This window comes from Amia ocellicauda, chromosome 11 (genome assembly GCF_036373705.1).
Source record: "Amia ocellicauda isolate fAmiCal2 chromosome 11, fAmiCal2.hap1, whole genome shotgun sequence".
In the NCBI taxonomy this organism is placed as follows: Eukaryota; Metazoa; Chordata; class Actinopteri; order Amiiformes; family Amiidae; genus Amia; species Amia ocellicauda.
In genome coordinates this window covers 31,435,650-31,459,552 of record NC_089860.1, presented here as the reverse complement: position 1 = coordinate 31,459,552, position 23,903 = coordinate 31,435,650, and the positions used below count along the sequence as shown (strand labels likewise).

Sequence of the window (23,903 nt, the reverse complement as noted above, 5' to 3'; positions counted from 1 at the left end):
AATTAAGATTCTTCTTACATTCAAATGAATTTAGAATGGTCCTTTTAAATACTTAAGAGCACAATATTGGCGTATTTACATTTTAGTAACTCTTTTTAAACAATCTGATCAATCACATATGTAGTTTTTCCATTCAACATGGTCCTTTGAGAAGTCACAACTGAATTAAATATTTCATGACACAACTGAGTTTGAAATAGCTGATAATTGAATGATGTACGTTTGAGTTTTATTGAAATGTAACAAGAACAAGTTATAAATACAAACACATCAAAGAACAGATTGCCACGGCTCTTATGGTTTAGCCAAACCAAATTCTCTAGGGCAAATTTGAAAACTTTTGAAAGTTATAACAGTTTAAAAAACACAATTAACCTACTTCTACAAATGCTAAACATACAGTTAAACGTAACTTCCCAATACAAGAAATTTTTCATTTTTTTTTTTCCTTTTCTGTGGATTTTTGTTTCCCCATCTCCTCAAAAAAACGGAAAATAAAGCTCTAGCTTTAAGCCTTTATATACAAGCAAATTCCTATGGCAGTCTATCACAAATCTGAAGGGAAAAAGTCCGGAAAAAAAAAACATTTGCTTCCTGCTGGATACTCATGATTAAATGTCTCAAAACTTTTGGAAATGAGCGTCCACCTTTAAAATGTTAAATGTAGGCTTTAAAAAAAAAAAAAAAAAAAAAAAAAGGAAAAAACAAACAAAAAATTAAACAAAAAATAATAAAAGCATTTTCATGTGTTTAAAGCCAGAAATGTCCCAAGTAACCACAAGGAAAGCAAAAGGATAAGAAAATTCAGGAAAGGTGTGTATATACACTGTCATCTTCAGCCCAATACGTACTGCAGCCAATCGATACTTGAACGTAGATGAAGTTAAGCCAATTTGTTGTGTGTTTTGACTATTTATTGATTCTGTGTGTGAAGGATGAAGAATTAAAAGCCAATCAAAGCTGCTGCCAATCTCCCCCGCACCCCCTCTTTGTCTACTTCCACTGCTGCCCATAAGAATCCTGATAAAACTCCTGGTTGTCATTATTGTAACCATAGTTACCGGAATAGTCGCCACCCTGCTGCAGAGGCTGCTGGGCGATGGGTTGGGAGCCCCAATTCTGCTGGTTGTTGGTCTGGCGGCGCTTGGAATCCGGCTGGTTGTACCCATCTGCCTTCCTCTTCCCGCCCACATTTCCACCACGATTTCCTCTGGATCCCCGGGCCCCGCGGCCCCTCTGCTGCTGGGAAGGGCCCCCTCTGCCGCCTCGAGTGCCCCTCGGCGCCCCCATGGGCGCGCCCCGCTGCGAGTAGCCAACTCTTCCTCTGGGGGGGGGCGCTCCTCTGCCCCTTGGAGGAGGGGCGCCTCTGCTGACTCGGCTGCCTCTTCCTCTCATAGCATAGCCATCATCGTAGCCATAGTAGGGATCTTCGTAGCCACCTCGATAGTCATGGTAATCATAGCCATAGTAATCGTCATAGTACTCGTCATAGCTGTAGTAGTCTGGGGGATACACATATCCGCCTCGGCCTCCACGACCTCTGCCTCGAACAGGTGGGGGCATTCGTGGAGGGGGGTAATAGTAATAATCATCATACCTAGGGAAGTAAAGAGAAGGTACAGAGGAAATGAGGCGACACTCAAACCCATCTTCCTTAAAGAGATTTACTAGCACCATCTGTACTTCACCTTAGACTAACAGGCAGCTTCTCAGAACTCGGTCAAAGGTCTTACCCTGGGTTTCTGGTGGTCTGTCTAGCAGCTTGACGTTCTTTCCGTTTCTTATCAGGGGGCTTTGCCAGAACAATTTCAATCTCTTCTCCTTCAAGCTCTTTTCCATTCATTTCTTGCATTGCCTATAGTATATGTTAATTTGGAAAACTTAGAAACAAAGCTTCATGTTATACTTATGAAAGAAATGTTGCATTATATTGTTATTTAACCATATTTTTAACAACTGACATCATATGAAAGCAACTTGAAATAATTTTGTTACATATAAACCTGAATCGCAGAGAAGCATCACCTTAAAGAGGCTTTACATCCTTACCTTCACTGCTGCATCCCTATCTTCAAAATGAACAAAAGCATAGTCTTTAAGCTTTTTTACTCGTTCCAACTTTCCAAACTGAGAGAAAGTCTTCTCCAGGAGCTCCTCGGTGACCGGGGTGGCAAGGTTTCTCACAAACAAGACCTTCACCTGAAGTAAAGATATCGGCAAAGTCATCAAGAACAGACAGGCACATGCCTTGACTGATGGATACATTTATTCATATACAAAAGACAGATGAACATAAGTAAAGAAACTCTGAAAACACCTGGCTTTCGACTGCACCAACTTTTTTTTTTTTTTTGCTACCAAGCAATGCTGTTGTTATCAGGAAAGTAGAGTTCCATAAATACAATCTAATCAATTAAAACATACTTCAACTTTTCTTTGTCCAGTAATACTTGTTTTCCTACTTATTCTGCCCACTATATATCTATATATATGTATGTTCTGGATCTATTGATATTTCAACAAACATACTTCCATAAAACATTTAATGTAAAAACACAGGCTTCACTATAATCCAGAGACGGTGAAAGGTACCTTTGCCATGACCTCCGGGTCAGGCTCCTCCACGGGGTCAGCCCACTCTACAGTGACCGGGTTGCCCCACACTTTGACCTTGCCACTCATCAGCCTGCGCCGTGCCTGGGCAGCAGATTTGTGGTCCTCGTACTCCAGGAAACAGAATCCCCTGTTTTTCTTTTTATCATCAGGTTGATGGTATAGGATCACTTCCATAAGACCCTCTGGAAGATGCAAGGAGGAAACAACTTCATATCACATTCAAGCTATAGTCTCAAAGAAGTGAAGGAAGGCCAAGAGTGGAGAAATATCTATGGAATAAATTTCATAAAACTTAAAATGTTTACTCTTATTTGCTGAGCTGCATTTTTTATTTATTTTTTAAGGCCAAAGCAGTCTGTTCTTCCTAACCTGAATTCGACTACATTATGCAATGTAAAATGGACATTATGTATTTTATAGCTTACACAGCAGTAATGATCTTTCTCTAACCTGTGACTTTGCTGAAATCTTCCAAGATGCTTTCCCTGGTCTTGTTCTTTGGAATTGATCCAACAAACAGCCGATTGTTTGCAACAGAGATGCAGACACCAAGGTATTTACCAGACCGGATTTCATAGTTATCACACTAAAAACAGAAGGTTCAGGGAAGAAAAAATTCCCCAAAGTTAAGCTCACATTCGACAATGGTAGTTTGTACATACATTCGTCAAATGACCTCTGAAAGACCCTCTAGCATTACCACAAGTATTTTAAAGCTTCAAGTTGAATTTATTTTACGCTCAGGAAAATGCATCTTGAAAAACGGCCTCAATAGTTTAAGAACTCCTTACAAGTTTAACTGCCTCCTGCGCCGCCTCTTTGTTGCAGAAAGTGATAAATGCATATCCTCTGTTCTGACCGGATAAAGGGTCCATCATCAACCGCAGATCCCATATCGGACCCGCTTTCTCAAAGAGGGGAACCAGTTCATCCTCGTACAAATCTCTTGGGATTTTCCCAACAAACACCTACGAATTAAACACATACATATACAATTCATTACTTGTACTCATTAAATCATCAGGCAGTGCAAACTGGGATTTGGAATAAACCTGCATCCAAATCATTAAGGAATGTGAATTTGAAATAATGACTAATGAAATATTACTGCAAAAAGTCTCCTGTGGTATGTATATTTCAATTTGTAAAAAACATACATAGTAAAGGTGCATAAACATAGAAAATAAAAGGAAGGGACAAATAAGAGTTAAAAAGACAAACACTGACTGTCCTGTGCCTGTTGTCTCAAACAGGATGATCAAATAATGTAAAAATAATGTATTTATGAATCAATTACTAACCTCTGTTCCCACTCCTGGCTGAGCCCCGGAGTAAACTTCTTCAGGAGGCGGCCCCCCGTACTTCCTTTGCCCTGTGGTCACATCTAGAGTATACCCTGTCCTCTCCAGCAGAGCCTACACAACATTGTCATGGAAATACCAGTTAGCATTAGCGCACTGGGAATTACTGGGTGTCATCAATCATGGTGCTAACAGAGTATAGTGTTCAAAGTGGGTTACATCTCTTCCTGAGCTTGCAACTTAGTGCGATTTCTACAATCTATCTCTGAAAAAGTCAGCGGTTTTAAGGAAGCTTGCAATGGCAATTTTTAAGAGCTGGAGTTGGATTTGTGGGCCAAAAAAACCTTTTTCTTAACTTTGGCTGAACACTTTGACAAGAGATTGCATTAAAATCATTAAGACTTAAACAAAAGCACCTGCCAAAAATGTCCAACACATTACACTTAATTTAACTTGATTAATTATGAATGCATTACCTTAATCTTGGACTCATCAGGCCCCTTCGTTGATTCTTGTACCTTGCTTCCTTGCTTCTCCCGCTGTCTGTAGGTTTTCATTACTCCACATAAAAATGCGCTTTTGTTCTGAAACAGACCACACACGTATACATTTTTATATATATGCACATATATATATAAAGACGACCATCAAAGGCAATCTACAAAATTCCATGAATAAATGTGACATACTGGGCAGAGTATAAAGATAACATTTGAGTATGTTACTTCTTAAAACTATTCTTAAAATAGAAAAACAACTAAATAAATGACCCCCCCCCCCCCACAAAATAAAACTGAAAAATATAATATTCCACAGTTCATTATTTCTTCTATGTAAAATAATATGATATCCTATGATGAAAATATAATGCTTGTAAAAATGGGAGCTCCAGTATAATAATATCCTCACCTGTACATGAGACAAGTCACTCTCTTTAAACTGCTGTAGAACAGACAGAGCGCCTTCTTCATTGAACTCTCTCAAAGCATCAATGGCCCTCTCATCAAGATCAGCATATGCCACCAAACCTGGAATTTAATATTTCTATTCAAAAGCCCACCACTGACTTATGATAGAGTCAAATTCTTGCCAGCAATGCAAAGACTTTTATTTTACACAGTGCTCTTCTTATACGCTCAATCGGCTGCAGCTATTCTGGGGCGAGTTGTGAATAATTGTATTGTTTCCTTAAATTAGATACCAAGTGCCTCCTCCATAAAAATATATTAAAATCTGTATTCTGATGCAGACGTCTCCATCTAACTGGTAACGTTTTGTTCTTCCTACTTAGTTTCTAGCAGAGTTCTATTACAATTCACTGAAAATAATAGCAAAAGTATAAAACATTTAAAAGAGGATATTCACACAACCACATACCTGTCTGAAAAATGTTATCCAGTCGTTCTGCTACTTTCTGTGGCAGACCAGCGTCTATCAAAGTCTGGTAATTTTCTGTATGAGTTACATTTGAGGTGTCCATGGGTTCTTCCTCCTCCTTAACCTGAGTGGAATTGCCGTTCACCTCAGCAGCCATTGTACAATTGCAGCTGAAAGAGAAATGTATTATATATTGAAACAGATGACACTGCAGCATTAATTCACTCACATTGGTTCGATAATGGTACAATACAACACTAGAGTGAAAATGCATAAACGGAAGTGTGGCATTTTTGAAGGCCGCCCTATAAGACTGTCACTGACTACAATTCACATGGTTTTGCATTTTATGTCCAAACTGAAGGTATCAGCAACATTTCTTGTGATTCAAATTGTTAGTTTAAGCAGATAATATATAAAATATGCATTTTCTGGTGAAGGCCCTCTTTATACACTACAGTGAAACAGCCTTCTAAGGAATCCACTTGACCTCAGCACACAGATACTAGAGAAAAGCAGTTAAGCCAAATCCAGAATTTGTGCACGTTTGATATTTAAAAAGCTAACTTTATGTTGAATTAATGCAATGCAAAAAATTAACCAGCACTTGTGATCATTGTTTGGCGTCCCCCTGACAACGTGACACTAGTTTCAGATAAGAAATACTTGCATGCCCGCGGAATTAAAACGGCATGCGTCCGAGAATACAAATGAACACTGAAATACTTAGTTACAGCCGGGCTGAATGTCGGTGTCTTTTTACTGCAGACACAGCTAGTGTTGATTCAAATTAAGGAGACGGGAATACCTCCCTGATCTAGCAAAAGCATAGCAAAGCTTACCAGTGGAAAATGTCCACACATCTGACCCAAGCGCCCAACTAGTCCCTGGGCTAATCTGCGACTGAAGAGGATTTTAAGCAATATGCAAAAAGCGCTTAGTAAATCGATAACGCAAAGGGATTTATGTTTCACAATCTCAGCGCAGCATTAGTTCCATTTTTATAGCGCCGATTAAAAGCTTTTCTATACAGTATAGACGAATATACTGTTATTCCCCTATAACACTAACACACAAATACATTACTGGTGGCGATTTCAGATGAATAAGCGGTGCACAATGGTGCCAGTGAGCTGGGCTGCAGCAGCGGTCTACTGTACGTGCGGCCAAATACAAAAAGCCGTTCCGCCCCCCAGCCACTGCACGTTTGAACACAGGCCTATACAAACGCAGCATGGCTGGTATCCTTCATTTTCTCATATATTCTCGTCTATAGTCACCCTCACGTAATTCAAATGGCCCAGGGTTTGGTTTCAGTTATTTAAATTCGATCACATTTTTTGAAATCCAGCTGGCGGGCCTACCAAAGAAAACAAAAACCCTCATCCAATCCCAAACACAGACCATCCCCCCACTCGACAACAACACAGCCGCCCGGCTCGCACTTACCGCGCCTCTACAGCCGTAAATCAACCGCCGCCTCCGTCCGCAGCTGGTAATCTCGCAAAAGGGGTGCTTTCGGAGCCGGGCCTGGTCTTGATCCGGAGTGGATGCGGAGCGGGACGCGTTTGTTTGCGGCTCCGGGAAAACACGCTCGACACACTGGCGCTCGTCCACGGCACTTCCTCGCGGTCAACCCGACCCTGGCTGCGGGGGCGCGCACGTAATCTTGCTACGGGGTCTCTCGCGGTACTTTCCAGGGCGGCGCAGCAGGACAGAGACGAGGGCCAATCAGGGAGCCCGGGTGCGGAGACGGACACACGGCGGGGCCAATCAGGGCGCTGATGTCGGAGAGACAGCCGTCTGGGATCCGACGCTGATGCGGGCAGATTGTACAGTACGGGAGACCAATGCGACGCATGCAACGATGGAAAAATACAGTCCAATGGCTGCTCAAATAGCACGGCAAAGCGGGGACATTGTAGTGATGCAGAACCAAAGCAAGGTAAAATGCACTTGAAATAGCGACCGCAAGAGGAATGCACCGCTTTGTGGGCGACAGATTCAGTGACGATGCTTTTAGTTGCGAATTGCAAAGTACAACACTCCCGATTGTACAGCAATACACATTGCAATCTCGTAGTTTACGACAGCCTTTTCCTAAACCGGGCAGAATCACTAACACTATTGCAGGGTAACCGTACTTTTCATTTTCCATAATATACAATGCATGTCCGTTAGTTTGCATCATGCAAAATCTGCAGAGGTCCTGGTATGGCTGACCAAGTAGTGCTCTTGAGGTGGTTAAATATTCAGCATGCGACCTTGAAATTGATGTGAAGTGTAATGTTACACTATATCGATATAACCTTGTGTTCATAGCGGGTTGAAGATGCCCTGAAGCATCTGGGAGTTATGGACAAAATACCCTTTCAATCTCAGTCTGCTATCCAAAATGATATCCAATTGGGAAATCGCTTTAGCAGTTCCCATGTGTCATGTTTGGCAATTCTAGTTAATAAAAAGGCAGGCTATAACAATAGTATTTTAAAAAGGGCTCCAATATAAAGTTTAGATTTAAAATTTCTGCAATAGGAAGTCTGCTTTTACTAACCTCCCCAATATCAAAATGGCACCACACACACATCCACCAATGAGACCCTGGACAACACACACACAAATAGGAATCTGGAGGACTCTGGTACTGTATATAAACATTTATTTGACTCGAGAATGCCAGCTTAAACAAGAACCCCATATTGTTTGAGGACTTCAGTGTATTTGGCGATTTTGCTCTCCACGTTCTTTTCTGCCACCTTCTTAAGCTTCAGCTCAGTCTTCTTTTTGCCATAGCGGACCTTGGACTTCTCCTTCCGCTTCTCCTCCAGGGTGGCTGTGATGGCCTGGTACTTCCAACCAACCTCATGGGCAAGGCGGCCAAGCAGGGCAAACTGGTGGGGGGGAAAAAGGAGGAGAGTTTAAGCCCTAGAGAATTGTCACATATGGACCACCTCAAGCAGGCAACCATGTAAGGCCAAAGCCCTAAATAAAATGCTATTACATTAACCCTAATCAAGACAAAACCTTTAAGTTCACAGAGGAAGAAAAGTCAACTTAAATCAATACTTTCAACAGTTAAAGGTTTGGTTAGTCAAGAGTATGATCTCTGAATTTGAATTTCCATGGTTCCAATTTAAATACTCAGCCCAATTCACAGCTGATGTACAAATGTAATTGACAGTACCAGCTTGAAAATTGACTAAATTCGTCACAAATATTAAAATATAATTGGTTAAGAACTAGAATACAATTAAGCTTTCCAAAAGCTGCCATTTATATCCATCAAATGAGTTAAAACTGTGCCATTTGTCTCAGATGGTAGTGCATGTGAAGTATTCTCATGGTCGTGAAACTCGAATACTAAACTGTGGATCATCACGGACACTCAGCACTGAAGACATATTATCCTGCAAATTGTTTTAAAGCTGGGGACTATCAATCTGCAGGGTTTTCATTTACAGTAAGAAACTTTACAAATTAATCTTTGAGGCCTACGTTTATAAGATTTAAAGCAAAGATTAATGGTTTCCAGTGGTAAAGGAGAGTTCCTGTAGACATTTACCTTGCGACTGGGCTTCAGGCGCACAATCTTCAGAGCCGCTGGCACCACCATACGCTTCCTCTGCAGAACAGAGGATTTGGTTAGAACGATGCAAAGAAAACTTGGCAGTTTTACACAAAGCATATGGCTGTGTCTCAGATATTTAAGATGTTCACATGTTGAATTTTTCGAACAATGTAGGTAAAATATCAACATCATTGACAGCAAAAAGCATCCAAGCATAGAGCAGATGTGGGAGTCACTCACTTTGTCATAGGGAGGGGGGATCCCATCAAAGACCTTCAGCCTCTCCAAGGCAGCCTGACCTCTCTTTGTTTTGTGTGGAAGCATACCTGAGTGAAACGGGGACAATTAAAAGGTATTTTAAATTAACCATAATGTAATGTGATGTGAATGCAATCCAAACCAAAAAGCTATGCTGCTTCTGTGCTCCCAGGCAGTGTTGATTTAAGAGTGAAATTAATTGTATATCAGAGCATTAGGGGGATTATACATTACTAATGTGTCCCTCCATCACATTTTAGTGGGAAACATTGTTTTAAGGCCTATCACATATACTTTTAAAATTGATACAAACTTTGGGCTAATCTGTTCAGCAATATTAAAATGCTTTTAAATAGCAAATACCAAACAATCTGTACAATTTCATGCATTTAACCAATAGCCAATTTTTAAAATACAGATTTACACAGAGAAAATGAACAATATATATGAACTCAGCAGTCAGATCCATTTATGTCTCATCAAACGAGATCAGTTTCGGGATAAGACTCATCACAGTTCAGGAGAAAGACCACTGTGTGGCTAAATAAACTGGGTGCACTTCATATGTCACTGTCTGATGCCTCACCTCGGACAGTCCTCCAGAAGATGCGGCTGGGGGCTCTGAAATGGTAGGGCCCACGGGAGGGGTTGGTGTTCATCCTCTTGCGCAGGAAGGCAAGGTACTTCACTATAGAAAAGCAATAAAGTAAACAGGAGCTCAAAAAAGCACACTTACTCACTAAACACACATATACAAGACTGGTTAGCAAGATCTCCTAAGTATCATTATTCCCTATTTTCCTTTGGGGCCTAGCAAAGCCCATACTCATCATTATACATTTGTTCTACATACAAGTTCATTTTGACCTGCAACATTAAAAGCATTTTAGCTCTCTCCATTAACATACTTTTAACCAGCTTGTAAAGTGAACTATACTCCGGTCTAGACAGTTCCTGACCCAGGTTAATATCAATTTGGTGGATCCCAGATAGGAAAGGTTACTTACATTTGTTGCGGTAGAAGTTTCCGGAGATATTGATCCCTTCACATCTCACAACAACCACTTTGTGTCCTGGAAAACAATTACAGTGCTTAGGCATGTCAAAAGGTTGGGTTCAAAATGCTGGCAGGAGGCCGGCAGCTGTCTCAGATGGTAGTGCATGTCAGGTTTTATCATGGTAGTTAAACTCGAAATACAATAGGAAAAGCATCATCAATGACAGCCAGTCACATGGAACTCATTTTACAAAGAATATCTAGAAAAAACATGGTCCAAAATAAAATTACTTCTCTTCAGTCTAATACTGAAAGGTATTAAGGCTTAAAACTAGCATCAAATCAGAAACACGTTTTTGGCAAGTTGGTCTATATAACACCAATCCATTAATAAAACGGACTATATAGCAATTCTTAAAATAGTACTGTGCCTTTAGTTCTCCATTATACGGCTGGAGAACCCCCCACCCCATGAAAAAAAGTTAAAAAGATACTTACCAAGCAGAACCTGCTTCGCCACAATGGCAGCCAGGCGGCCGAGGAGATGCCCTCTGCCATCAAGTAGCAGAACCTGAAAGAAACAAGAGCAACGTCGGACACCTGCAGTGCTGAGGCCATGAGGCCAGAGATCAACACCACTGGGTACTGTAAAGCCACGTCTGCGTCCATTTTACTGCAGTAGAGCAAAATAAACTGAAAATACGAGATCAATACCGTGAAAAGTAGTTGTCCAGCTATAAAGCCAGAATACAAGAGCCACGCAATCCTAGCGGTGACGGGTCATGGACTCATCCTGGGCCAACCGTCTCAGATGGTAGTGCATGTGAAGTATTCTCATGGTCGTGAGACTCAAATACTCAATGTGATACATCATCACCGACGTCCAGCTTTGGATCTACAGGAACCTTAGCAATTAAGTATCTTAATATACATATACACGTATAGTACAAAGTAAATCATGCCATGTGCAAAATATGGACTAGTAACGACACAGTAGCGCGTCCCACCACTATCCAGCATGCAAGCGTAAAGTAGTACTGAGGCCTACATCAATACTTAAGACAATAGAACAAGACAAAGGTTCGCATAATCACATATACTAAACAGATCACAAAACAATCGAGCTGCTCCACATCTCTCAGAATATATTTCATCTACAGACCCTGAATTTCTCAGTTTACCGCACTGGGCCTGACAGCATGCCCGCCTCAGGACAATCCATGCCGGGCTACCTCTTCTGCCAACCGGCCAATCTTAGAACTCAAAATTAAACCAAGGCATCCAGCGAAATACCTCGATATTACAGGTATCAAACAAGGGGGCACTTATGCTGGAACTGGCCCTGGCTTGGCACCAGTTGATGCATGTTTGCCCAATATTTTTGTCTTTTTGCAGCAGCGCAGCAACACACCTTATTGAACCGGTCCGCCATGATGTGGGAAAAGAGAGAGAGACGGGGACACCCGGGCTAGAAATCAGGGGCGGGGCGGGGCTTAGTTTGCCGACGTTACGTAAGGGGCGGGGCGAATGCATTACGTACAGCTCAGCAGCCAATGGTGGCCACGGAATGAAAACGCGAGGCTCTTATAGGCAGGAAGAAGCGAACTATGACAAGGACCTCGTGGCGCAACGGTAGCGCGTCTGACTCCAGATCAGAAGGCTGCGTGTTCAAATCACGTCGGGGTCAAACTTTTTGTTTTTATTTTTTGGGGGGGGTATTTATTTTGTATGATTATACGTTGACTGATATTGCTTCACAATGGGCAATAATGCTAGGACTGACTGCAGTTAAGAGCGGATCTGGAAGTAAACGCGACCCGTTGAACGAAAACACTCAACAGTTTTTCTACTTCCTATTTGTATTTGTGTGTCTATAGTCTGGTGACGTAGCCCTTCACTTCTTATTTTGAAAGGGAACTTTTTATATTTTACTTAGTGTAAGTTATTCAAATGTTTGCAGAAAAATATGTTTTTAGAAAGTAAAACAAATGATATATTCCAATGAGCACAGCGTTTACATTTTTAGTTGTTAAATCAGGCTACAGTATGTAACCATAAACCCATGTATGACTTTTCTACAGTTTATTCAATGCAACTCACCAGATAATAATAATAATCATCAGCATAATCACAGTAGGGCCTATAGCTGAGGGAACTGGGCAGTGGGAATGGGTTCCATTGAATATATATTTGAAGGATATTCTGAGATCAGTTTCACAATCATTTAAAATTAAACCTCTAAAAGATTTAGAAAATGACAATTTAGCTTTATAAAAGGACATGTTCAAATCTATACAGGTTTATGAAAACGAGTTAATTTGTTTATACGATTTTAAATACATTATTCATATTATTCTTATATTACACTAAAAGTAATATTTATATTATAGTTATATAATTATAATTATATTCTTCACAAGAACTTGGTATATATATTTATATATTTCCAGCTTGTGTACCTATATCTATACACATATTTTAAGAATATGAGCATGCCTGGTGTCTCTTCATAGTCCGGTTAAAGAGTGAACAGGAAGGAAGACAAGAAGGCTTATAATAGTACTTATTTATTTATAAAGACTTTAGCTGAAGCTGAAGCATCAGGGATATTACTGCGTCTTAATAGATGTGTAGGAGCTCATTTATCCAGGGCTGCAGGAATGGCAGCGCCACTAAGACTGGGTTTGCACTGATGAGGTATATTCTGGGACAGCAGTGTGACTCTGCACGGTCTTCTTCACAGTTGATGAAGTGTGGCTCACGGTGTTGGTCTAGTTTGCAGGTGTCACTTAGACCTGCTGGAGAAGCAAGAAATGGTGACCCTCCAGTCAGCTTCTTCTCCTGCTGCCCATGGGGAGGTGCTAGAGTCTCCCAGAGGACAACAGCACTGCTGCAGCAGCACCACCATTCCTGATTAATCAACTGCTGGTTGACTGGACTAATCAGTAGGTGGCAGTGTGGGCTGATTATTTTTAGATTTAGTTTATATATTTTTTTTGCACAGCCTTAGAAAAAGCCAAAGCAGTTGTGCATGGATGTTTTTTGTTTGTTGGTTGGTTTCTTTCTTTATACTTTTTTTTGTATCCTGAGTACAAAATTGCAGGTGTAGCATGATACCTTTTATTGATTTAGGAATGCCCAGGTTAATAGACAAGAACTAAATATCTGCAACAACCATTAATAAGCAATGATTTCCTCATTGTCCTGCTATGTTAAAGCTATGTTATTGGAGATTTTAGGTGGTTATTTACAGATAAGAGTTGTACAGTATGTGGATCTAGCTTGTACACTTGCAGTTGACTCTGGGTCCCTTCAATTAAATTATGAGATCATTTAAGCCACTACTAAACAAAACAAAGCAAGAAAGCAACACAGCTAAACAAACAAACAACAACAAAAGCAAAAAGTTTGTAACATATGGTTATTGTAAATGTATAACATTATTTTTCTCTGTAAGACACAAAGTCTGATAATCGTATTGAGTTTTCTTTCCAAGACCAGGTTTCCACTTCAATTTCACTATTTAGAAAGATAAATGGGATGTTAAGAACAGGTACGGTTCAATCTGTGTTTTTCAAAGTTGCTCAGATTTCTCCACAACTGTCCAATGCTCATTGTTGAAGAATAAGGAATAAACAATATATACTTAATCAAACAATGTATGCATTTCACTTTATTAAAAAGCACTCACAGGGCTTTCTAAATGCTGGGAACAGTAAGAGCATAACACTGCTCTTTTTTCCAAACCTTAGATTTCCACCCATGTTTGTAACTTCAATCCATTCTGCAACATTTGTTTCTTGCAGTGTTGCTGCCCAACCTTTACAACTATTTTTAAAATATCCACCTTCTCTTCTTCATACACAGTTTATGTGAATACTCTGTCCCCTCTAACCATAGTCATCTCTGGATTCAGGATTACATAGATACACACCATACTTTTAGAAAGACCTCAGGCAACAGATACTGCTTATTTTATGTACTTCTTTTTTGGTAGCCAAATTCAGCTTGACACTGAAAGAGTCCATTAGTCTGTAGCAGAGGTTTGCAGACTTGATCCTAAAACCAATTATATATCTAGTTTCTGACCTTGACAATCCAGATAGCATACTATATCCTGGATTACAACTTTCGAAAAGGCAACAGCACAATCCTATATTATACTAGTTAAACAGTATAAACACTAGTTTGTGGCAAGAACACCTACATAAATCAAGCCCTTAGATAATAAAATATTGAAATATTGTTTTCTAGCGAGATATGTTTCCCTGTCAAACAAATCAGAGCGTAGGTCAAGAAAGGACAATTTGTTCTCTGAGATACTGCTTAAATACTGTCACTATAATGTAAATATCCTACATCTGTACATGCTCTGGATATTTATTTATTTAATCCTGAATGCTGTTGGTTCTTTTCATATTAATTCATGGGGCGTGTTCATTGGTTACTGGGGAAAGAAATATGTGTTCTTTTAATATACTGCTGAAGCAATAAATACACTTCAATAGATTAAATTAATTGTAATCCACAGGGGCAGGATCTTTCACCTTCAAAATGCATTTCATAATTAGACATCCAGCCAGGCTTCAGTGGTATTTATAAGGAGATGTTAAAAAACGCATTAATAATGACATTCAGTTCAGTTTGTCTAAACATTGTGTGGTTGTTCTTCAACAGTCTCTGCCAATTGTGTCTCACACTGACAACCAGTTGTCCTTAATGTCGATGCATGATTAACATGTATGTTGGTATATTATATTTGTATACTATCTGTTAGATTTATATATATACACTCACCTAAAGGATTATTAGGAACACCATACTAATACTGTGTTTGACCCCCTTTCGCCTTCAGAACTGCCTTAATTCTACGTGGCATTGATTCAACAAGGTGCTGAAAGCATTCTTTAGAAATGTTGGCCCATATTGATAGGATAGCATCTTGTAGTTGGTGGAGATTTGTGGGATGCACATCCAGGGCATGAAGCTCCCGTTCCACCACATCCCAAAGATGCTCTATTGGGTTGAGATCTGGTGACTGTGGGGGCCAGTTTAGTGCAGTGATCTCATTGTCATGTTCAAGAAACCAATTTGAAATGATTCGACCTTTGTGACATGGTGCATTATCCTGCTGGAAGTAGCCATCAGAGGATGGGTACATGGCGGTCATAAAGGGATGGACATGGTCAGAAACAATGCTCAGGTAGGCCGTGGCATTTAAACAATGCCCAATTGGCACTAAGGGGCCTAAAGTGTGCCAAGAAAACATCCCCCACACCATTACACCACCACCACCAGCCTGCACAGTGGTAACAAGGCATGATGGATCCATGTTCTCATTCTGTTTACGCCAAATTCTGACTCTACCATCTGAATGTCTCAACAGAAATCGAGACTCATCAGACCAGGCAACATTTTTCCAGTCTTCAACTGTCCAATTTTGGTGAGCTTGTGCAAATTGTAGCCTCTTTTTCCTATTTGTAGTGGAGATGAGTGGTACCCGGTGGGGTCTTCTGCTGTTGTAGCCCATCCGCCTCAAGGTTGTACGTGTTGTGGCTTCACAAATGCTTTGCTGCATACCTCGGTTGTAACGAGTGGTTATTTCAGTCAAAGTTGCTCTTCTATCAGCTTGAATCAGTCGGCCCATTCTCCTCTGACCTCTAGCATCAACAAGGCATTTTCGCCCACAGGACTGCCACATACTGGATGTTTTTCCCTTTTCACACCATTCTTTGTAAACCCTAGAAATGGTTGTGCGTGAAAATCCCAGTAACTGAGCAGATTGTGAAATACTCAGACCGGCCCGTCTGGCACCAACAACCATGCCACGCTCAAAATTGCTTAAATCACCTTTCTTTCCCATTCAGACATTCAGTTTGGAGTTCAGGAGATTGTCTTGACCAGGACCACACCCCTAAATGCATTGAAGCAACTGCCATGTGATTGGTTGGTTAGATAATTGCATTAATGAGAAATTGAACAGGTGTTCCTAATAATCCTTTAGGTGAGTGTATATACATTATACATATAAACAGTTACTAGAAGCTAAAACATGGACTGAGCTGCATAACTGGTGTTTATCTATATGGCAAACTAGTACAATTCTGGTATCAGTTTGCATAACTTATATAGGTGATGTGAGGGCCGGTAAGTGAATGAGTAACCCCAAGTTCATTGATTATTTTGACACGGCTTCCTGACGAGGTTGGCAGCTCAACATTTCACCAAGCAAGAAGAATGACATTAGCACTTTATTACATGACAACCGAGCCCAAGCTGATAGGTCTGAATTGTATTTGCTAATCGGCCGGTGTTCCCAGTACAGGCTTACAGAATGTCCCTGGTTTGAGTTCCACTTCATCAGAAACTCTGACGGTCCTCAATCCCTCCTGTCAGCATAAAGGCACAATCCTGCCACTACGGCACATTCACAGGTGTGTAGGGGATGCAAGGACACAACACCTGCCTTTCACTGGAGCTGTTAAGACACAGAAATGAGGAAACCCCAGCTATGTAAGATGAGTCAGTCTACGAAATTTGCTTCCAGCACGAAACACAATTTTACTTTATAATACAAAAATGGATGTGGATTCCTTTGTTGAGTTAAAGAAAGCTTATTACATTGTGCTGTGTACCATGGGGATACCAGGTGAGAATACAGATTCATTTGAATGAAAATCACTTGACATCCGAGTATGCTGTACATAGTAGCCTAAAACAACCAAATTTAATATGAAAACATTCTGTCTCCATGTTTCCTAGGTGTGCATTTAGATAAAAGGTAATTATGTGTCAAAATTATTATTATTATTATTATTATTATTATTATTATTATTATTAGTGGTAGTAGTAGTAGTACTATCTAGTTTTCTGTGTGGATGTGAGTCACTTTTGTTTTTTGATGTAACAAAATTAAATGTATCATATTCTAATCATTTAATTTTGTGTTATATCAAAAAACAAAAGTTAATTATAATAATAAGAATAAGAAGAATAGAGGAGCATATAAAAAGGCGTGCAATGATGTTTTAAAAATAAAGTAAATATAATCCAAGTATAATGCATGGCATGAGGTGTTTTCAGTTATTTTGCAATATAGGCCAGTGGCACAGAATTACAAATTATAGGCCTAAAACGTAACCCTTATTTAAGTTAAGCTAAGTAACACTAACACTTGCATGTGATATTTCATTTTTTGAAGATTTGAAGATGATTAGTAAACAAGAAAGGTATCAGCTTGAAGAATTGTTAATAGGCTGTACTTTTATGCGTTAACATGGAAACTGTCATTTTAAATGATAATCATTTTTGATGATAAGAGATGAGCCAACTATATTATTCCAGTGCGTTCACTGCACCAGTAAGGCTAAAACATGAATACATGGATTTTACAATACCTTTATCAATTAAAATAATCCTTGCAAATTTTATTATTATTATTATTATTTAATGTATTTATGTATTTATTTGGATAGAGACTTGCTCACAGTAATTGAAAGGCTTTGTGAAACTAGTAAAGAGACTTGTTTACTTTTTTGTGTTGAAATAACGGATCTAGTCTAGGGTTTGAGTTAATTGCATTAATTTAATTCATTATTGATTGTTGTAAGTAATGCAGTAGGATATTACATTTGTAAATAGTGAACAAAAACTATAGGAAGACAAGTAAGTAGTATAAACAAGTATTTTTGGACATGCCTGATATAAGGGGTCCTACAAAACTGGTTATTAAAGAACACTGTACTGTAACATTGATGATTAAGACATCTAATTTCTACTCAAATTTCTATCATTTAGAATATAATTTTTGTTTGCCTTACTTTCCCGCTACTGTATGTCTGTGCATTACAGTGCATTAATCAAAATTAAATAAACCAAACTATTTGATGTACAATTGTTTTGATGATCTTAATACGTAATATTTGATTCTGTACCTTTAAATACTGGTTTAAACTAGAATTACAAATGAAAAAAGGATCCTACTGACATAGTACTAAGTAATCATTACTCCCACCTCTCCCTCTCTCTCTCTCTCTCTGACAGCTAACCTCTTTGCAGCCTTTGTCATCCTCACCCGGCCCTGCCACCTCTCGAAGACAACCACCATCTACCTGGTGGCACTCGCGGGCTCCGACACACTGTCCCTAGTGTGGGCGGGCACCTTCAACCTCAGCCAGATGTTCCTGGATGCTGGTGATTTTTGGGCGTCTCCCTCGGGCTGCTGCCTAGCCATTGTGCTGGAGTACGGCACGGTGCTGAGCTCGGTGTGGATCATTGTGGCCTTCACCGTGGAGCGCTACCTGGTACTCTTCCAAGAGAGGGCCCGGCGCTGGTTTGCCCAGCCGCAGATGGCCCAGGGCACAGTGGTGGTGCTGGTTGCCCTCTCCTACCTGGTGTCGGTGCTGGCCTGGTTGCTGAGCAAGTTCAAGCCGTGGTCACCGGCCCCCAGTGCGGACTCCAACCACACAGAGCTGCCCTGCTCGCTCTTCAGCAACACGGATTTCATCTCCCTGCTGTGGATCCACACCTTCGTCTGCGGCCTTGTGCCCCACCTCCTCCTCATCACCTTCAACGTCCTGATTGTGCATCGGCTCCGCCAGCGCACCCGGGTCAACACGCCCCCTGGGCAGAGCCCACCCACCACCGCCTGGACCCGCTCCCAGCTGCGCCTGCACAGGACCGCCCGGCTGCTGCTCACCGTCTCCCTGACTGCCGTGACCCTGGGCCTGCCCCGCTTCCTGCTCTACTCGGCAGGGCTGTCCGGCCCTGGCGCTGCGGCCCCCCTGGCCATGCTGGCGGAGGTGTGCACCATGCTGGAGGCCCTCAATTCCGCCATCAACTTCTGCCTGTTCTGCCTGGCCTGCACAGCCTTCCGCCATGAGTGTGCCGTGCTCCTGGGCGTATGCGTGACCAGGCCGAGGGGCCTGCCCACCCTGTGGTGCTGTCCGCGGTCGGGCCCTCTGGACCTCTGCCCAGCGAGGCCTTCTGCAGGCCAGCCGCTCACTGCCAGGACACAGACCGCTCCACACAGCCCTACTGTTCTCAGTGCTCTGGATGACCAGGGTGACACAAATTTCAGGCCAGAAGGCCTGCAGAGTCCCATTGCGCCATAAACTCCTAGCTCCATTAACTCAACTCTGCCTGGGCTTTACTGGAACAAATTGTACAAAGTTGTTTCAGACCCAAAGGTGCCAGAGATTCAGAGACCTGTAATACCTGCTAGGCTGCAGCCCTGCACGATAGGAGTTGTGCCCCCCTGACCTACACCATTGTATGCACTGATACAAGACAATGAGAGGAAACGCACTCCACTGGCCTGTGGATTCAGTGACTCAGGAAGCTGGAATACCTATAGATGCCATTCTGAATGAATAGTTGCTACAGACCTACAACAGACAGGGGAAATGCATATATGTGTTATTTTATTATTTCAGCTTAGACCATTGTTTCACTGACTGGATTCACACTTCTGAAAAAGGCTCAAAGCAAACAGGAAGGGGAAATAAATTACCGTCCCTCAGTGTTATTAGTCCCACCACTTCGGTACACGTGTAGAGGAAAAACACTTGCTTGCTTTGTCATGCTGTTGTCTCACGTTCAGCTCGTAGATGTCCTCTTGGAGGCGGGTGGGAAAAGTGGCATCAGCACTAGTAACACCGTCTGAATGGGAAAACAAGGGTTAACTTTGAGTTTCACACAAAGCTCTTGGATTCTGTTGCCCTTTATTGAGCCTGTTCTCTTTCTGAGAACACTGAGTGCAACCAGAGGACAGAAGCAGTATATAAAGAATCCTGGGCAAATCCCTTGATGGATCATGTGTTTTATACAAGGAAATCAATATTGCATGTTTGGAGTGGTGCTTGGGAAGTCCCACACTTGGTTTGTAGCGCAATGATTACATTCAATAAATAAACAAATAATATTATTTAATCTTTGTGTTCTCAGAGGTTTTCATGTCCTGTGTTTGTGCAGTATTTGTTAATGTCATATGGAGCTCTGAATGGATTGCCAATGAATACAAAGCTATTTTAATGTAAACGGTAAATAGATTTTGTAAATCGGTCTTTTAAAGTAATTACACACATTTCATATGATCATTTGTGAAATTTTTCTGCATTAAGGATTTGCTGCATTTTGTGTGGGAAAATACATGTTTTTAATGCAGACAAAACTGGAAGTGCTGTTATTTATTATGTGTCAGATATTGATTTGGTTGAACCTACTGTCCTTCAGGTAATGCATGGAATGAATTCACATTAACTGAAAGACCCCATTGATGTGCTCTTCCCATAAGGCACTGTGGCTGCAGTGTCACATGATACCAGTTCACCTTCAATCATCTTTCACTCTGACCTCCCCTGCTGGGTTTACTGTCATCATCAGCCAGCCGAGAATGTGCTGGATTTTACTGCGCTAAACTGACTGAACCCACTTAATCCCCCACCTGGGAATGTACTTTTTAGATGTAATTTTATCATCTTGCACAGTGACTCATAACCCAAAGAGAAAATAAAAAACTGCTGCTACATCAATCAATACGTGACGTTACACTTTTCTTATCGAAGGCCCTTCTTCTTTAGAGAGGTACCTGCACAGGAGCTGGTGTTATTAATGAGGTATTATGGAAAGTCTGTTTCTTATGAGGGTGGCACGGTGGTTAGCGCTGTTGCCTCACAGTTCCGGGGTCCCGGGTTCGTGTCCTGGCTTGGTGGGCCTGTCTGTGTGGATGTTCTCCCGTGTCTGTGTGGGTTTTCTCTGGGCACTCTGGTTTCCTCGCACTGTCCAAAGACATGCAGGTTAAGCTGATTGGTTTCTCTAAATTGCCCTGTGTGTGTTGCCCAGCAATGGACTGGCATCATCTTCTGGGTGTATTCCTACCTTGTGGCTTCCCCATGACCCTCACCAGGATAAGTGGTTTTGAAGGTGGATGGATGTTTCTTATGATCATAGTATACATGCACTTTTTCTCACCAATTAAAACATTTACAAACAAAGGGATCACCAGATATTAATGAGATATCAATTAACAAGCCAGGTCAGTAAAACAGTCCCACAAAAATGTGATGTAACAAGGTGTAGTCCAGCATAATGCAGTTTAGACACCCCCTTCTTTAAAGACAAGTTTGGATTCATGAAGAAGAGTTAAAACGTACCCACTGTAGAAAGTCCTGTGTGTTTCCAGCACTGCTAGGGGCAGAGACTCCACAGTGACGCCTGTATAGACACGCCTGTCACCTCTCTCCCTTGAACTCGAACCCAGCCAACCCCCTCAACACTGTCCAGCACGGTGCACTCCCTCGCCAACCCCTGCACTGTGACCTTCTGTGAAGTGAGGCCACGCTAGTGTGCGCTTGTGTGTCTCTGATCTAGTGGATGAGAGATGCGACTGCTATACAGAGCCCATTCCCTCAGACTGAATGGCAGGAGCTGTTGGCATGATTTTTAAAACAAAACTTTATTGGATGAGCCGACTCAGGGGTCTGTGTTCATCTCTTGGGTACAGGCTGTGGTTCAGGTTCTCCTAGAAGTGGCGAGTGGGTGCAGAGCATGAGAACCTCGCTGCACGGCTTCTGATCCAGTAACAGAAATATTGCACACGAGTGTAAACGCAGAGTTTCATCATACTGCCGCACACCAAACACAGAGGACTTCTTGTCCTGCAGGAGGTAGCCCCAGCGAGCAGCACGCCAGCCTGAGTGACAGGTAACGGCCCTTCAGTTTTCCTGCAGCATCACTGTTCCCCTTGATCAGTTTATTTGCTTTACTGATTCAATTCAATATATTTACATGCTTTCATAATTTTGTAATTTGTCGCATTTTGTCGGGCAAGCAGATGGGCCTCACGTACTCGGGGTAAACCGCTGGGGCGTGCAGCTTCAGCAGGGCAATGTCATTCCTGGATGAGGACGGGTCGTACTCCCGGTGGGTGATGATGTGGGTCACCTGGGACTCCTGCGTGACGTTTGTAATCCAGCCATGTGCATCAACAACCCCCACCTTCACCCGCAGACTCTCAGGCTCTCTGTGGAGGTGAGGAGGAGGGGCTGTGTGAGGACTGATACGCCATACAAACAACTGCTATTCTTATAAGAGTAATAATGCAATTCACTATCATTGATTTGATTCTCCCCCCTCTGTGCAGCACGCCTCTGGATCGACAAGAGCCCCCTGGACACCGCGAGAAGGCTGTGCACTCATCTCCAGAAGACACACTGTGCAGAAGTGAGGACCCACAGTTTGTGGATAATGGAGCCTCCACAGAAATGCTGGTAGGAGTTGTTGACTTTCTCCTGGACGGAGGCTTGCCACGGCCACTCTCCAAGGCCCATGCAGTTCCCTCCGTCCAAACGAGAGATCCGCCACTGTGACCTGGTAGCAACCTGTCCGCAATCCTCTTGATAGATGCATTGATCAATACACAGACATACATTGAGAAGATAAAACTGATTAAGAGATCATCAGTAGATGCTTGTTACTTGTTTTGTTTGATGGATATCGCATGCTCAGAACACTGTTTAGATTTTAAAACTTGTACCTGTTTATTTACTAATTCAAGTGTGTGTAAGTCCTAGTTAATATTTGTATTATTATTATTAATAATAATGATAACAATACAAATATTAACTAGGACTTACACGCACTTGAATTTGTAAATAAACAGGTACAAGTTTATCATTATCAGTCTATCATTATAATAACACATTTAATAACGTCCAAGTTAAAGGAGCACTGGAATTTGATATGCTGCGTAAGAATAATATTAAATATATAAATAAAATATATTTGCAACATTTATACACTTGCTGACCACAAGACTGAAATCAACATTGCATGGCACTTTACATTTGCACTGTACCATCATAATGCTAACTGTGTCAGGGTTTCAGCTGTGTAAAGGTGATTGATGGTAATGCTACCTACGTAGAGATGTGTAGCAATAACTGTACAATAAAATTACACATTTAAAGGAAACAAGTTACAGCACAGCAGCACCAGCTACAAGACTGTGGGACTGCACTGGACACATACAAACCGTTTCAATTAGCTAAATAATATTGTTGATGCGCATGCGTAATTTCAATATTCAATAATTTTTAAAAACATGGCGGCAATAAATTAGGGTAGCTAGCTAAGCTAATTAGCAATTATTTCATGAGATTACCAACAGCTGAACAGAGATCATCAGATATTAAACATTAAAAGAGATTCACTGCCAGATTCACGCAACAAATTTGTAAGACATTTTTCATTTTTTAAGGTGTTTACCACTATCTGGTTGATACATATAGGATTACACAAGAGAGGCCGATACAGTTTTGTGTCTGATGAAAGAGACAACGAGGTCCTGATGTTAGTTTCGACACTGCTGGTAAGAAAGCTGGCTATGGTGACACATACTCACCACCTCTTTATTTATCGCACAGCGGCAGTGTCGTAAAAAGTGTGTGCGTTGCAGTCCTCATGAATATTCATTTCAAAGGCCTACCATTGGATTCAAAGACGTCAAATATTTACAAAAAGTAACGTTAATCTCAAACGGTCGTCCTCATCCCAGGTACGTTTTTAATCATGTAACTGATACAGTTGGTTCCTTAATAAGATAACAAGTTCCTTATAAAATTGTATGCATAACCCCCTACTGTTTTTAAACAATTTAAAGGGTCTGATTTAGGAAAATATTAGTTACATTAAGTGTTCACGTAATTGAGGAGTAGGTTGGAACAAAAACCAGCAGGGTAGGGGGTCCCACCGGGCCTGGGGTAAGAACCGCTCAATAAACAACAAG

At 41.3% G+C, this 23,903-nt stretch overlaps 2 protein-coding genes and 6 non-coding genes across 8 annotated transcripts; 1 reads left to right on the top strand and 7 right to left on the bottom strand.

The window, feature by feature from the left end:
* Positions 1-207: 207 nt before the first annotated feature.
* Positions 208-6,945, bottom strand: LOC136763434 (heterogeneous nuclear ribonucleoprotein R). Its single transcript, XM_066717452.1, has 11 exons — positions 6,744-6,945; positions 5,295-5,464; positions 4,827-4,945; positions 4,394-4,501; positions 3,918-4,031; positions 3,408-3,584; positions 3,067-3,202; positions 2,593-2,798; positions 2,050-2,199; positions 1,734-1,855; positions 208-1,597 (listed from the first exon to the last, which is right to left on the bottom strand). The coding sequence occupies exons 2-11, from the start codon at positions 5,449-5,451 to the stop codon at positions 994-996; spliced, it is 1,893 nt and encodes a 630-aa protein (XP_066573549.1). The 5' UTR covers positions 5,452-5,464; positions 6,744-6,945; the 3' UTR covers positions 208-993.
* A 991-nt stretch (positions 6,946-7,936) lies between these two features.
* Positions 7,937-11,608, bottom strand: rpl13a (ribosomal protein L13a). The gene is made up of 7 exons (XM_066717451.1): positions 11,529-11,608; positions 10,616-10,688; positions 10,128-10,193; positions 9,707-9,808; positions 9,103-9,188; positions 8,857-8,916; positions 7,937-8,185 (listed from the first exon to the last, which is right to left on the bottom strand). The coding sequence occupies exons 1-7, from the start codon at positions 11,547-11,549 to the stop codon at positions 7,976-7,978; spliced, it is 618 nt and encodes a 205-aa protein (XP_066573548.1). The 5' UTR covers positions 11,550-11,608; the 3' UTR covers positions 7,937-7,975.
* LOC136763780 (small nucleolar RNA Z195/SNORD33/SNORD32 family) lies at positions 8,600-8,680 on the bottom strand. The gene has a single exon (XR_010821093.1). It is a non-coding gene; the product is annotated as a small nucleolar RNA Z195/SNORD33/SNORD32 family (small nucleolar RNA).
* Positions 8,984-9,062, bottom strand: LOC136763781 (small nucleolar RNA SNORD34). Its single transcript, XR_010821094.1, has one exon. It is a non-coding gene; the product is annotated as a small nucleolar RNA SNORD34 (small nucleolar RNA).
* Positions 9,570-9,639, bottom strand: LOC136763793 (small nucleolar RNA SNORD50). The gene has a single exon (XR_010821104.1). It is a non-coding gene; the product is annotated as a small nucleolar RNA SNORD50 (small nucleolar RNA).
* Positions 10,262-10,345, bottom strand: LOC136763778 (small nucleolar RNA Z195/SNORD33/SNORD32 family). The gene has a single exon (XR_010821091.1). It is a non-coding gene; the product is annotated as a small nucleolar RNA Z195/SNORD33/SNORD32 family (small nucleolar RNA).
* LOC136763779 (small nucleolar RNA Z195/SNORD33/SNORD32 family) lies at positions 10,919-11,001 on the bottom strand. The gene has a single exon (XR_010821092.1). It is a non-coding gene; the product is annotated as a small nucleolar RNA Z195/SNORD33/SNORD32 family (small nucleolar RNA).
* Positions 11,609-11,732: 124 nt separating the features above from the next.
* trnaw-cca (transfer RNA tryptophan (anticodon CCA)) lies at positions 11,733-11,804 on the top strand. The gene has a single exon. It is a non-coding gene; the product is annotated as a tRNA-Trp (tRNA).
* Positions 11,805-23,903: the final 12,099 nt, after the last annotated feature.